The sequence below is a fragment of the Cupressus sempervirens genome, chromosome 2 (assembly GCF_028749045.1).
Source record: "Cupressus sempervirens isolate cs-2001-9-10 chromosome 2, ASM2874904v1, whole genome shotgun sequence".
Taxonomy (NCBI): domain Eukaryota; kingdom Viridiplantae; phylum Streptophyta; class Pinopsida; order Cupressales; family Cupressaceae; genus Cupressus; species Cupressus sempervirens.
The window spans coordinates 286,662,021-286,677,589 of record NC_143119.1 but is presented as its reverse complement, the minus strand read 5'-3'; the positions used below and the strand labels follow the sequence as shown (position 1 = coordinate 286,677,589).

At 38.8% G+C, this 15,569-nt stretch overlaps 1 protein-coding gene across 2 annotated transcripts in view; it reads left to right on the top strand.

Annotated features, from left to right (window-relative positions):
- The first annotated feature begins 627 nt into the window (after positions 1-627).
- Positions 628-15,569, top strand: part of LOC149572182 (L-arabinokinase-like) — a 307,470-nt gene continuing 292,528 nt past the window's right edge. Inside the window, exons 1-2 of one of the 2 annotated variants that reach the window (XM_089813447.1) lie at positions 628-863; positions 5,086-5,193. In XM_089813447.1, coding sequence (XP_089669573.1) covers positions 765-863; positions 5,086-5,193 — 207 coding nt within the window. In that variant the 5' untranslated portion in view covers positions 628-764. The remainder of the gene's footprint in view (positions 864-5,085; positions 5,194-15,569) is intronic. The other variant, XM_089813448.1, reaches the window with a different exon arrangement.

The window sequence follows — 15,569 nt, the reverse complement described above, 5'->3', positions numbered from 1 at the left end:
AAAAAATATAATTTATAAATAACAAACTTAAAACTTGGAAAATATATAAGTCAACATCATTTTACTATTACACCCCTATGCTATTATAAAAGATGCTACCCTTTTAGTACTTTTACATATCCAACAATTATATTTAATACATTAACTAGTAAATAACAATACTATTTATATACCCAACAACTATATTTAATGTAATAATAACTAACAAAATAAATAATCAAATACATTAAAATTAGAATATAACTATTTTGAATGATTTATTCCTATAAAATAATATAAAACTTTCAATTTTTCCAAAATGAAATATACCAATTTGATAAAGAGAAAAATTAATTATATAACTTTCTTATCAAAGAGGGACAAAGAAGATAACGACTCTCCGGACATCATTAATCTTTCAATCACCTAAATAGGAGCTCAAATTTTAACTTTTTTTCTTAATAATCTTTTATAAAGAGAATAGATAAATAATTGTCTTAGTAAAATTATTCCTTAATTAAAGGGTGTAAGATTAGTAAAATAGTTTTGTCCACTTGTAAATAGCCCCACGTAGAGCAAGTCAATTCGGAGATGAGATCTAGATGTGGATAGACATGGCATAGGGCGTCACGGTGATTGGGGCGTCATGCACTTTTTTCTGCTAGTCCACGTCATCACTTCCAATCCTTTTAATTTCCCTCCCTCTTTGGCGCATTGTATATTCTCTTTCAAACTTTCTCTCAATAAACAGAAATTCATTGTGAAAGAGAAAAAAAAACAATAAAATGGAAGCCACGTCGGAGGATCGAACCCCTGCACAGAGCCTGACATTCGCGTATTATGTGACTGGTCATGGATTTGGCCATGCCACCCGAGTAGTCGAGGTATTCCGTTATGTGCTACTGGACCATTCAATATTTATTATTTTGCATGATGTAAAATTTATTATCGATGTTCAGCATTTCAAGAATTTTGAGAATTGTGATTCAGTAAAGGATTTTATGTTAAGTATCAGCATTGATGGATAGTGAGGGACTATTTTGTTTATCTTATATGATATTCCCTTCGGATCAACTATTTAGAATAACTTTCGCTGATCATGGATCAGTAAAATGCATACAATTACAAGGAAGAGGTTTTGTATGTAACTCTCGCCGTTATTAAAGCTGCTGGTTGCTGCTTTGATTCAGGGTACTTGTGCATGCACAGAACCCCTTCAACTTCTTTTGGTGCTAAATATTCATTAATAAACTTGTTTCTGGTGGGTAAAAGTGTTCTTTGTTCGAAAACAAAGATTCGCTTCGATTTCTACTATATATATATATATATTTTGGATAAATACCAATTTTGAACATGGAATCTTAACAATTAGAAGAATCTTTCAGAGCTATTTAACTTTTCAGTATTGAAAATATTGCCCAGAGTACCCAAGCTAAGCAGAATGACGTTTTCCAAAATTACTCTTATTTCTCATATGTTTCAACACGATAGCTTGTTAGAAGTGCTCATCTAGCAAATTGGGTTCATCATTTCTTATGCAGAAATAATATTTGCATATTCGTTTTCATACGGTAGATTTGATCGACTTTTAGAAGCAGCCTTGCTCGATGGTCTTTAGATGGGCTCATGCACAGTGTTACGAGGGCTTCACATTAAGAAAATTTGTGCTTAGTTTCTTCTTTGATATTTGAAGTTCTGATCTTGATTTGATTTGATAGCTTGGCTGCTGAGGGATCCCTAAGGAGGGAATATTTATTGGTGATTACCGGTTGAGCAATCTTTTAGCAATAAATATGCACGGTAATTGGCGTTTGGGAAATCCTTTAGCAGGGAATATGCATTGGTAAATTGTCACTGAAAATTTATTTAAGAGGGAATACACGTTGGTAATTGGAGGCCACATGATTTGACTGATCTGCGGATTGGACTAATTGCAAGAGATCACCAAAGCACTGCAAGGTAGAAGCCCAATAGTCTCACGACTGCTATCCTACGAGAAGCTTTTATATATTTGTTTAGATGTTGGGTCAATGAGACGCTGGATAATGCAGTACTTAGAACACTTTCTTGCAGAGCCCTGTATTTCTTTGGGAACAAATGTTAAATATTTCATAAAAAACTGAGTAAATAAAAAACTGAGTAAAGCTTGCATATACTGATTCACTTTCAGTTCTGTGCTTCTTTTGAAGGAATGACTTAATATGCTTATATATGGACAAATAGTGCAATCTTGTGTAAAATTGGTTTCATATCCCTAGCCTTTAGCTTTACCTATCACACATATTCTTAAGCAGGGGTCCTATGAGGGAGGTTTAAGCTCCATTTTTAAGAAGAGGAGATCCTATGCACAAAAATTTGTTTGGCTAAATAATCTTTCTTTCAAAACACGGACTCCTAATTTTTGGTGTTGTATATTTAAGCAGGTAAAAAAAGGGTGGGACTAGAAAATGTATCACTAGCTTAGGAATGCTTTTTGCTACTTGTCTAACATTTTATTTCAAAATTTTCTTAAAACATAATTTTGAAAGGAAAATGGTTTTTAACCTGTATTTTATTCACAAATAATGGAAGACAAAGGTATTGTATACATGAGACCACCAACTTACTTAAATGTCGGTGCTTAAACTTTTAAGCTGAGCTACCCTATAAAATTCTTGGGATCAGCAGCCTAAAAATATCCCTAAAAATTCTCAGTAACTTCAACTCTATTTTTAAAAAGCCTCCTCCATAAGACCCCAGTCTTACACATTCCACATTGTATTCATCTCGTCACATTCTCCTTAGACGACTGCATTAATTGCACCTACTTCTTCTACAATGTCCTCCTACCATTAGTCCTTTTGTTGTTCCTACCTCCTCCTCTATTGGCTTTACTTTCTATGACATGTCTGCACAATTTCTGCTTAAGTTTATGCAGCTGGAGTGTTCCCGTGTAAGTTTTTAATTAGGGGAAGGATATATTGGAATCTTTCCTTATTTTAGTGGGAGCAAGAGCTACTTAAAAAATGAAAATAAGGTTGGGGGAGCTGGAAATAAGCAGCAATTGCTCACTGGAAAAAATGGCACATTTCTTCACCATTTTTTTGCCTCCTTTTTATTTGCCTAAAATTTTGCTTCAAAATTTGCAAGAAATTTTATTAAAATTTTCATTTAAAATACTATTTAAGAGGAGTTCTAAAAGTAAACAGCAAATTTTGTTATCTATAAACCACCAGCTCTACAAATTGCTGCTAAAAATGTTGAATGGATACTGCTAACCAAAATAAGCTAAGCAGCTACATAAGAACCTACCCTAATGATTTAGCACATGCTTACACAACAGTCCTAATGTGTCCCAAATTTATATGCATGTGTATATCATGTGTAATACCGAGACTTCCCATCAATAAATAGTAAGCTGGTTCTGGCTTGGATTTGTGAATCTGGCAATTTTTTCTGGGGTCGAATTTATTTGTGCAAAAACATATAAAATTATAAATATATATATTTTTAAATCTGAAAATAAAGTTCTTTAAAATCATACAGATCTTCATAGTCAAGATCGTATACATAAATATTGAAAAAAAGGGAAAAAAAGAAGAAGCCAAAAAGCAATATTTTTTTGGAGTGTTTGATACATGTTCTTCATGTGCAGCATCAGTCAATGGTTCAGTCTTGCTGAGTAGGGGAGGAGTACTTACCAAAAATTGTCAGAAATTCACCACGTCTGTTAACTATACTGAAAATAATTAAATAAGAACAAAAAAATTCAATAAAAAATTTTACGGATTCCAAATTGGCACCAGTGAGAACTGTCCAGGTTTTGTATGGTTTCACTTGGGTTCATCCAGATCAAACCCACAATCATATTTCCCCACCCTATTAGGACTACAAACTGCACCGAATCAGTACCTGTATCCAGGGTCAAAATCGTCAGATTTGATAATATAGATAAATAATATTAGTCAGCTGTAATTATTGGTGGTATAACTTATCGGGAGGCTTTTTTCAATGCATGTATGTTAGTCGAATGTAATCTGACTTAGGAACACATTTAACTAATCCATAGAAAGATAAAATGGTATGTGAATGGCCTCACTTTTGGTTAATGCTGCTATAGATTCGTGGTATCTCATTGGATATGATTTTAGCATATATGAAAGCTATTCCCTATAATATTATAAAACAAAGCAGACCTTCACTGGAGAAAAAGTGGCACTTAGCACTCTCCTTATTATTCAAGGTGGAGCATTTTGAGAGTGAAGATAATGCTTTCTAGTTGTATTTTTTTGGGTCATTGAAAATTATTAGTGCTAAAGTTAAAATAACCAAAATTTAAAAAGATCCTGGGGAATTAGCAGTCTTTTATATTTAGGAAGCATTTCTGTGTGTACAGCTCTAGGAGCTATATACCACACTTGGAGACTTCTGCCTGAGTAGGTCTGATGCCTTGTCAGCGGAGATATATGTTGTGCTGTTTGTAAGAGATATATAAGAAGTAGTTCTATTCTGTTTTCATATTTAAAGCTGTTAGATCTCTTTCTATGGTTTTTAACTTTTTAAACAGACTGGAAAATACTAGTTGTGAACATTTAGAAATGAAAATTTGAGTTCTCTATTAGGATTTAAGCTTTAAATCTAAGGCTTACAGTGACAACTTTTATTTGTGAATTTCCAAAACTGATTAGATTTCAGCTGTCTACGATAGTGACAGGTTTATATATATTTTTTTGAACTTGAGTTTCTGGCTCTGCCATAGTATTTATAATAGTTATAGATAGACACATTGTGCACTTAACTGGGGTATCACGGTCACTTGCTTTTCCTGGAACGTCTCTAGGCATTAGCCATTGATTCATACTTAACTATCTAGCTAAAAAGTATGAAACAATGGGAATTTAGTTTTGCATGATATGCTTTGTTGAATAACCGTTGAAGGATGTCTTGGTAATATTGCATTTTTATTTTATCATCATGGACAATTATTAATATTCAACTGCAGATTTTCTACTTTGCTGTATGTTCAAATGTAGCATGCCTTTTTTGGTGCTCTATGCTCATTTCTTTATTTGTATAATACTTATATAAATTATGACACAGTTTTCTATTGACAATTATTTGTAATAGGTAGTACGGAATCTTGTTGCAGCTGGACACAATGTTCATGTGGTCACTGGGGCTCCAGACTTCGTCTTCACTACTGATGTAAATTCACCCAACCTGCATATTCGCAAGGTAAGCTACATCCATTATTTATTGCATTTTGTTAGTTTTGAAAAATAGTTTCTCTCAAATTTATTCTTATTTTTCGTAACTCTTATTTTTTCATGCAATTTCAATGTTTATTTGACGAGTCCCTTAAATTTGTTGTCGACTTTGAGAAATGTTATCATAGACTGTTAACTTCATAATGTGGAACTCAGAGATGTGATGATGGTTATAATTAGAAGGGATGCATATTCATCGAAGCTCCAAGGGCGAATGGTTTTTAAAGAAATAATATAGGGGCTCTATTATGGTGCCCATTCCCTGCATATAAACACAAACTTACTGTTAAGTGAAATACTACATAAGTGGTACAGCAGAGTCAATAATAAAGAATTAACAAGCTGCTACATTTTCTAAGGTAAAACAGAGTGAGCAACACTATATTCCAAACACTGAACAACCAGACAGGACAAAGCAGCATGAGCAACTCACCATATCTGTATGGTTGTCTCAAAGATTTCATTTACAGAGACCACCACGCTATTGTATAACTATAATCATATGCCTAAACTCAGAGAACATTCACCTGCATTAGGGCATTTTGGGTGCCCACCACCGATGAAGACCAGCAGCAGTGGAACCAATTTCTACGTTTCATTGCATGAGTATGAGCTTCATACCTCAATACGTTGATTGACTCTGGAAGCAGCATTTGGGACTTAATGCAGCTTCCAAACCATGAAATTTGTAATATACTGCTGATTTTGTAGCTGTAGGAGATCTTCTAATTACCTGTGATGGTGCTCTCTGATGCAGAGCATCATAAAACTTCTCCAAATCTGCATAATTCAAGCATTGATCTTTTGCCAATTTACTAATTAGAAGCACATTAAACCAATCTCACATAAATTTTCTCAATTTTAGATACTCCTGTTGCAAGATTTCACATATTTATCCATTCAATATCCTTGATATAGCAAAAGGCCATCCTTTATTGATTACCCACTTTATCCATTCAATAGAGCACTTCACCCTTAATTCAGGTTCCAATCACATCTATGCCCAACTGCCAATCTTTTCTAATTCAAGCTAATCTTCATTTGAAAAAGAAACTTTAAACAATCCAATCTTCTCTAATATCCCGAGATATTGCTTTGGGTCAAATCTGCAATCTATTGTTCTGGGTGTGGATTTGTTTTAGAACTGCAAAGAACTTTAAAGGTCTGAAGCATAACACAGGATTCCAATAGACTATTCTAAATTCACTTATTCGGCTTTTCAAATAGAGAAAATAAGCTAACAGTTGGTCTGCTAATAAGCACAGCCCATTTCAAGTGTGATAGAAGTAACACAAAATGGGACTTCATTCAATATAAACATGAAATCAAAGGGATGAGCAGTTTCTACAGAATCTTAACAAACTGTAATACTGAAAGTAAATGATGACCTGGGCGACAAATGAATCCCGTACTCACATCCCACTATACCTGTTCAGTCTCTAGAAATGATGGTGAATGAATTGCACCAGTAGAGTTCGCCTTATACAATATCTTGCTGTGTAACTCCCTAATGGTGTACAATGGATGCCGATTGCTCTTGAAAGCCCACGAGCTGGAGGTAATAGATGCAGTTAGGGTGACGTCTGATGAAACAATCCACTCACACCAAAGCCGAATTGGTTCCCAGACCCACACAAAGCTCCAATGTTCTCTTGTTGATGTTCTGCAACTCTTTCATTTGGCAACATTCGCCTGCATACCAGCATCTGGTTCTTGCCAAGATAGCCCGTCCACAACCTGCGATTCATGCAATCACAACAAGGTTATGTCAAAAGCAATGTGGTTGGGTTTGTGTCCGAGCACGAAAGAGAAGGGTTGATGTCCTTCAAAGATGCAAAATACAGAGCTTTTGCTTGTTACCTTTTAAGTGAGAACTCCAAATTCGACGCCTCTCCCTTCTCCGCCCCAACCATAAGTTAGGAAGCACACCGAAACATAAGCGTTACATGCTCGAACATGCGCATGGGCCGTAACCACTCATTGAATTTGGATGCACCACGAACACTTGGCCAAGTCGACTGCAGGGAGGGGCTGACAAGGATATGCACAAATAGAAAAGGTTCACATGAGCTGGCAGAGACATGTCAACCAGCTCCATGTCCCTTGCAAAGTCACCTTAGGCTATTGGGACCCTCATAATAGGCTGTAATAAGTCATGCTATTACAACGAGGTGGGGGACATGATAGTCCTCCCTCCTTGTGATTGCTGGCCCTCCAATAATCTCAAAGCTGGATCCTGCAAGATGTATTCCCCTTCCCAGGTTGCATCTTCAATGGGGAGTTCCTTCCATTCCGTCCATTGAACTAAATACTCCTTAATAGTTTTTCTTCATAACTGCCTCTCCTTGGTCTCCAACACTTCCATAGGCACACTCTAACTTTCTTTCTTCATTGAGTGGGGGTAACCTTGGTGAGCTCATGACATGTTGTCCAATGGCCTTGTTGAGGCAGGAGACATGGAAGACATTGTGTATTTTGCTGTTGTCTGGAAAATCCAGCTCGTAGGCTACTTCCCCAACCTTCCTCAACACCTTATAGGGTTCAAAAAATCTTGGCTGAAGCTTTTTTGTTCCACTTTCTTGATTGAACTCTGTCGATAGGGCTGAAGGCCCAAAAATTCAAGGTCACCAATCTCAGAAGATCACTTACTCTTGTGATGATCAGCATAGATCTTCTATTGATTTTGTGCCCGCTACAAATTTTCCTTAAGGACGGTGATAATGTCTTGTTGCTCTTGTAACCAATCCTTAGCCAAGGGTGCGTCGACTATTAGCCAAGGTTAAATTAGTGAAGGATAACAGTTCATAACCATACAAGGACTTAAAGGGAGACATGCCAATCAACATATGATAAGTTGAATTGTAACAATACTCACCCAAATGGAGCCGTTTGAGCCAAGTCCTTTGTTGCTCTGAAACATAATTACAAAGATACCCCTCAATCCACTTATTAACTATCTCCATTTGCCCATCCGTTTGAGGATGGTAACTGGTGCTGGGTGATAGTTGTGTTCCCACCAAAGTGAATTACTCATACCAGAAAGTGCTAAGAAACATACTATCTATATCGCTGATTATGGTTTTTGGAAGACTATGCAACCTGAAGATCTCACGAAAGAATAGTGCAGCCACCTGGAAGCTATCCAATCTGCTGCAATGGCAAAGAAATGGGCATACTTTGTCAACCTATCCATCACCACGAATATGCTATCCTTCCCCTACACCTTAGATAGTCCAGTAATGAAATCCATGGTTATGATTTCCCATTTATGGTCTAGAACTGACAATGGCTGCAACAAACCAACTGGAAAGATTTTCTCTAATTTGTTTCATTGGAAAGTCAAGCACTCCCTAACATGGCAGAGGACATCGTTCATGAGACCCTTCCAAGTGAACCTCTCACGTATTTGTCTATAGGTCTTAAAATACCCAGGGTGGCCAGCTATAGCGTCATGAATAGCATACATAATCTGCTCCTTCAATTTTGACTTAGGAACAGAGAAAATCCCGTTTGTATAGTAAATAAAATCATCTATTACCCTATACCTATCATCCTGAATCTGTCCATCCATGGCCTCACACACAAAGGTGTTCTTGGAATACTTGACTAATAGTTGAGATCTCCAATCAGCTGAAATCTGACATAGCACAACAAGAGGCACTAGCTGGTCTTCTAGATAGAGCATCCGCGATCGTGTTGTTCTTCCCCATGATGTAGTCAATGTTGAAATCGTAAGCTTGGATTTTGCTGATCCACTTTTGTTGCATTTCATTTAGCTCCTTCTGTGCCAATAAGAAACGTAGGTTATTATGATTAGTCTTCACTACAAAGCGTCTGCCTACTAGATACTATTTGAATTTAGCTAGAGCATGTATAATAGCTAGCATGTCCTTATCATAGGTGGAATACAATTTCTCGTGATCTTTCAATTCTTTGCTCTCATAAGCAATAGGTTGCCTATCCTCCATAAGTACAACACCAATTCCTTCACCAAAAGCATTACACTCCACAATGAAAGGTGTAGTAAAATTTGGTAGTGCTAGTATAGGGCATGTACTCATCACCTTCTTGACTGATGCAGGAGCATCCAGAGGTATAAGGGCAATCCTGTGTCACCCAAAAAATGTACTTAGACTTAGTTTCTTTATCATGTCTTTACATTTTTGGATACCCATTTGGGTCAAATAAAGGTTCCAACTCTCACAGTTCAACTATCAGTGTGCTAGAAAATCCCGAAAAAATAGGAGCATGCAATTTAGCCATCATTTTGGTGACCTAGAAGGTGTGAATTGGCCAGATGAATGTAATTGTGATTTAGAGCATTCCAGAAAAAGAATCAGGTCAAAAGGCCCCATGGTTTGAAAGTTATTGCAGTTTTTCGGGTTTTGGAGACCTCCTAAGAATGCTTCAAAGTCAGGTTAGGGGCATTAAATGACCTCGAAAAGGGCCGAAAAATGGGGGAGGAGCGAAGCTTGTCCATAGGGCTATAGAGCGCTTCGAGAGCTTTCCGGAAATGTAAACGGTTCGTCAATCGAAGCTACGGTTCAAAAGTTATGCCTCCCGGAAGTTCGGTTACCGTTTCTAGATTCTTCTAGATTTGCGCCAACTTCTACCGCAGCTTCCGGAACCTTCTGTTTGGTCGGTGGATGCCTACTAGCACTTTCTAGAATGTACTCCTAGTCCTTAACCCTCCGGGGTCTATTTAAGGAGATTTCTGGCATTGTAAACGGCAGTTCGGAGTGAAGTTTGAGAGGAGGTACTGTAAGGAGAAATTATCTCCAGATTTATGCTATTGTAAGCCCTTAGGGCATGTTTTGAAGTTTATTTCCCTGTACTGTTGTACTAGCTTATTTTCTCAGTTAATATAATTTCCCCTTTTCTGTTGTGTCCATTCTACTCTTGGTTTGTGTCCCCATCAAGTGGTATCAGAGCAGGTTTTCCTGAGTGTGTAGACAGAGCGCCGACTGTGAGGCAGTTTGCACCAGGACTGTGTGGTTGTGGGTTCGAGTTGGAAGATGCCTCCACGAAGAGAGCGTGGTGGAAGGGCCAGAGCTATTAATCCTGAGGAGGTTAGAGCCCTCCAGAGGCAGGTGCAAGCATTGCAAGAGGAGCTCCGTAGAGGAGCAAATGTTGCCGCAGGTGACAACAGTGAGGATGACAATGAAGAAGAAGTAATGGGACTAGAAGAGGAATTTGACGGGGAAGTTCTGAATCATGCAGAGGAAAGGCTTTTTAGGGCCATTACTAAGTTTGGGAAAAGACCCACAATTGAAGTGGGTGTATTTTCAGGAAATTTGAAACCAGATGAGTTGATCAATTGGATCAATGAACTGGAAGAATACTTTGAGTATGAGGATATAAGGGACCCAGATAGGGTTAAGTTTGCAAAGGCCAAACTGAAAGGCCATGCCAAAATCTGGTGGCAAGAGGTTCAATTGGAAAGAAACAGAAGAGGAAAGGAGAAGATCACAAGATGGGATCGCATGGTGGACAAATTGAAGAAGCAGTTCATTCCTGTGGACTATGAGCTTGATTTATTTAAGAAGATGCATGGGTTAAAGCAAGCGGGGAGATCAGTCCAAGAATATACAGAGGAATTTTACCGACTCTTGATTAGAGCGGGACATGCAGAAGCAAATAAGGAGAAGGTTGCTCATTATATCAGTGGGTTGAGACCTAGCATCCAGGAGGAATTAAGTCTTGTAAGAATGACCAGCGTTGAAGAGGCATACCAGTTTGCCCTACGAGTTGAAGAGAAGCTGAATAAAAGGTTTGAAGGAAGACAAAGAGGGCGCGGTCAAGGAGGAAGGGGAAGCGGTAGGTCATCTGGAGGCCGCAATGAAACTCAAAAGAAGAATGAAGATGAGGGTACTAGCAGGAACCAAAGGAATGAGGGTTTCAACCGCTCCCGTGACCAAGACTTTGGAAATCAGAGAGGAAGAGGTAGAGGACGTGGACAAGGAAGAGGAGGCTTCCGTGGTACCTGTTTCCATTGCAATGAAGAAGGTCATCGTGCCTTTGAATGTCCTCAACGACAAGGAAGGACAGATAGGAGAGCTGAGGGCCAAGCTAGGGTTGCTCATGTGGATGAGGATGTACAATCATCACATTCAGAGGATGCAGAAAGAGGAGAGACCTTGGTAAATGAAAGAGTCCTACTAAGTGGTGAGATTGAACCAGGACAACGGAGGAGTTTGTTCCGTACCAGATGCAAGTGTGAGGATATATGTTGTGACGTGATCATTGATGGTGGTAGCACTGATAACTTGGTATCAGAAGAGATGGTCTCTAAGTTGAAGCTCAAGAGGGAGAAACATCCCCAGCCCTATCGGATTGCTTGGGTAAAAGATGATCATAAGGTCCTGGTAAGTGAACAATGTTTAGTGAAATTCAAAATTGGGAGTTACCATGATGAAGTTCTCTGTGATGTTATTTCGATGGATGTTTGCCATCTATTGTTAGGTAGACCATGGCAGTTTGATAGACATGCAGTACATGATGGACATGCAAACACACACTCTTTGACAAAGGATGGAGTTCGCCACAAATTGAAGCCCATGAAAAAGGAAGGTGAAAAGGTATGTAGCAGTGCTAGGATTTGTCTTGTTGATGAAAGGAAGTTTTTAGATGGCATGAAACATCAGCATATGTGCTATGCTTTGATTCCTAGGAAAGATAAAGAAGGTAGTAGTGAAATGTCACTTGAAGTTTCAGATTTACTAGGGGAGTTTGGAGATATTATCTCTGATAATGTTCTAAATGGATTGCCACCAGTAAGGCAAATCAGTCATCAGATAGATCTGATTCCAAGAGCTAGTTTGCCGAACAAGGTTGCTCACAGGATGACTCCTACTGAAATAGAGGAGCTAAATAGACAGGTTCAAGAGCTGTTGAGGAAGGGCTTGATTCGAGAGAGCCTGAGTCCATGTGCAGTACCTGCAGTACTCGTACCAAAGAAGGATGGAGAGTGGAGGATGTGTACAGATTCTCGAGCTATAAATAGGATCACCATCAAGTACCGGTTTCCTTTGCCAAGGATGGATGATATTATGGATTGCTTGAGTGGAGCTCAGTACTTCACAAAGATAGATCTGAAGAGTGGTTATCACCAGATACGGATTCGAGAAGGAGATGAGTGGAAAACAGCCTTCAAGACCAAGGAGGGTCTTTATGAGTGGTTAGTCATGCCCTTTGGATTGACGAACGCCCCAAGCACCTTCATGCGGCTCAATGCGGCTCATGAATGAGGTACTTAAGAAGTTCTTGGGAAAATTTGTTATTGTCTATTTGGATGATATTTTAATTTTCAGCAAGACTTTGGAAGAACATTTATTGCATATTCGTAGTGTCCTGGAAAGGCTAAGGGAAGAGAAACTGTTAATTAATTTGAAGAAGTGTAACTTTGCAAAAAGGGAGTTAGTCAATTTGGGGTTTGTTATATCACCTGAAGGTCTCAAAATGGATCCGGAGAAGGTAAAAGCCATCTTGGAATGGCCTACTCCAAGGTCTGCTACTGAGGTAAGATCATTTCATGGTCTGGTTAGTTTTTACAGGAAGTTTATTAAGAATTTCAGTGGCATATGCGCACCCCTAACTGATACAATAAGAGGGGATAGAAAAGAGTTCAAATGGACTGAAGCAGCTGCGAGAAGTTTTGAATTGCTAAAGAAGAAGGTGACATAACAGCCTGTGTTGGCACTTCCAGATTTTAGAAAGGTTTTCCAGGTGGATTGTGATGCCAGTGGTAGCGCTATTGGGGCTGTATGAAGCCAAGAAGGTAAGCCTATTGCATATTTTAGTGAAAAATTGAATGAATCAAAGAAGAAGTATTCTGTTTATGATCAAGAGTTCTATGCAATAGTTCAGGCCTTAAAGAAATGGAGGCATTATTTATTGCCAAAAGAATTTGTTTTGTATACTGATCATCAGGCATTACAGTACCTAAATAGCCAAGGTAAATTGAATCAGAGGCATATGAAGTGGGTAGAGTTCTTGTAGAGTTATACATTTGTGTTTAAGCATAGAAGTGGAAAATCTAACAGGGTTGCAGATGCACTAAGTAGGAGACAGTTGTTGCTTACAGTAATGCAGGTTGAAGTAGTTGGGTTTGATGAACTCAAGAATTTGTACCCCGAGGATCCTGATTTTGCTGAAGCATGGAAAGCTTGTAAAGAACCTGTTGCTGTAGATAGAACCAAGTGGTTAGACTATTTGATTCAGGATGGCATGTTGTTCAAGGGTAGTCAATTGTGCATTCCACGGAGTTCCATGAGGGAAAATCTGATTAAGGAGAAACATAGTGGAGGGATGGCAGGACATTTTGGTCGAGATAAGACCATTGCTATTCTTAGAGAACATTATTTTTGGCCTCAAATTTCACAAGATGTGAAGAAGTTTGTACAAAGTTGCCAGGTTTGTCAACTTGCCAAGGGATTTAGTCACAATACTGGCCTATATCAGCCATTGCCTGTTCCATCAAGGCCATGGGAGGACATAAGTATGGATTTTGTTCTTGGATTGCCAAGGACACAAAGGGGTAATGACTCAGTATTCGTGGTGGTTGATAGGTTCTCCAAAATGGCACATTTCATTCCATGCCACAAAACTCATGATGCTGTTCATATTGCAGACTTGTTTTTCAAAGAGGTGGTAAGACTACATGGTCTTCCAAGGAGCATAGTTTCTGACAGAGATACTAAATTTGTGGGGTATTTCTGGAGGACATTGTGTAAAAAGTTGAGAACAGACTTGAAATTCAGTTCCACGCATCACCCACAAACTGACGGCCAAACAGAAGTGGTAAACAGAAGTCTGGGCAATTTGCTGAGATGTTTAGTTGGGGATAAGCCCAAGGGATGTGATTTGATTCTACCACAAGCAGAGTTTGCTTACAATAACTCTATAAATAGGAGTACAGGAAAATCACCATTCCAAATTGTATATGGGAATAGCCCAAGGACTGCACCAGAGCTGAGGAAGATAGAGCAAGGGGAGAGGACAAGTGCTGAAGCGGAAGAATTTGCTGAACATATCAAGCGTCTACATGAGGAGGTTCAAGCAGACATTACCAAGATGAATCAGGAGTATAAAGCTAGGGCTGATCAAAGGAGAAGACATAAGGAATTTCAAGTAGGAGATCTAGTCATGGTGCACTTACGAAAAGAAAGATTTCCAGCCGGTACTTACAACAAGCTGAAAATGAAGAAATTTGGCCCCTGCAAAATTTTGAAGAAACATGACTCAGGAAATGCATATGAAGTGGAGCTACCAGATGGTATTCAGATTTCTCCCTTTTTCAACATTGCAGATTTAACAGAGTATCATGATGATGGTGCAGATGAGGAGCTGGTGTTAGAGCCATGTCCAATTCCTGCTTCTAAGAAGGAGGAGATAGAAGACATTCTAGATCATCATGTGGGTAGGAGTACCAGAAACAGGCAGTATGAAGAGTATTTGGTCAAATGGAAAGGACGGCTGATCGAGGACTCAACTTGGATTTCAGCAGCTGAGGTTTCCCATTTGGGATTTCCTCTACCATCCATAAAGTGACAGGGTCACTTTTCAATCTACCCTGGGTGTCTGATGCAGGAGCATCCAGAAGTATAAGGGCAATCCTGTGTCACCCAAAAAATGTACTTAGACTTAGTTTCCGTTTCATGTCTTTACATTTTTGGATACCCATTTGGGTCAAATAAAGGTTCCAACTCTCACAGTTCAACTATCAGTGTGCTAAAAAATCTCGAAAAAATAGGAGCATGCAATTTGGCCATCATTTTGGTGACCTAGAAGGTGTGAATTGGCCAGATGAATGTAATTGTGATTTAGAGCATTCCAGAAAAAGAATCAGGTCAAAAGGCCCCACGGTTTGAAAGTTATTGCAGTTTTTCGGGTTTTGGAGACCTCTTAAGAATGCTTCAAAGTCAGGTTAGGGGCATTAAATGACCTCGAAAAGGGCCGAAAAATGGGGGAGGAGCGAAGCTTGTCCATAGGGCTATAGAGCGCTTCGAGAGCTTTCCGGAAATGTAAACGGTTCGTCAATCGGAGCTACGGTTCAAAAGTTATGCCTCCCGAAAGTTCGGTTACCGTTTCTAGATTCTTCTAGATTTGCGCCAACTTCTACCGCAGCTTCCAGAACCTTCTATTTGGTCGGTGGATGCCTACTAGCACTTTCTAGAATGTACTCCTAGTCCTTAACCCTCCGGGGTCTATTTAAGGAGATTTCTGGCATTGTAAAAGGTAGTTCGGAGTGGAGTTTGAGAGGAGGTACTGTAAGGAGAAATTATCTCCAGATTTATGCTATTGTAAGCCCTTAGGGCATGTTTTGAAGTTTATTTCCCTATACTG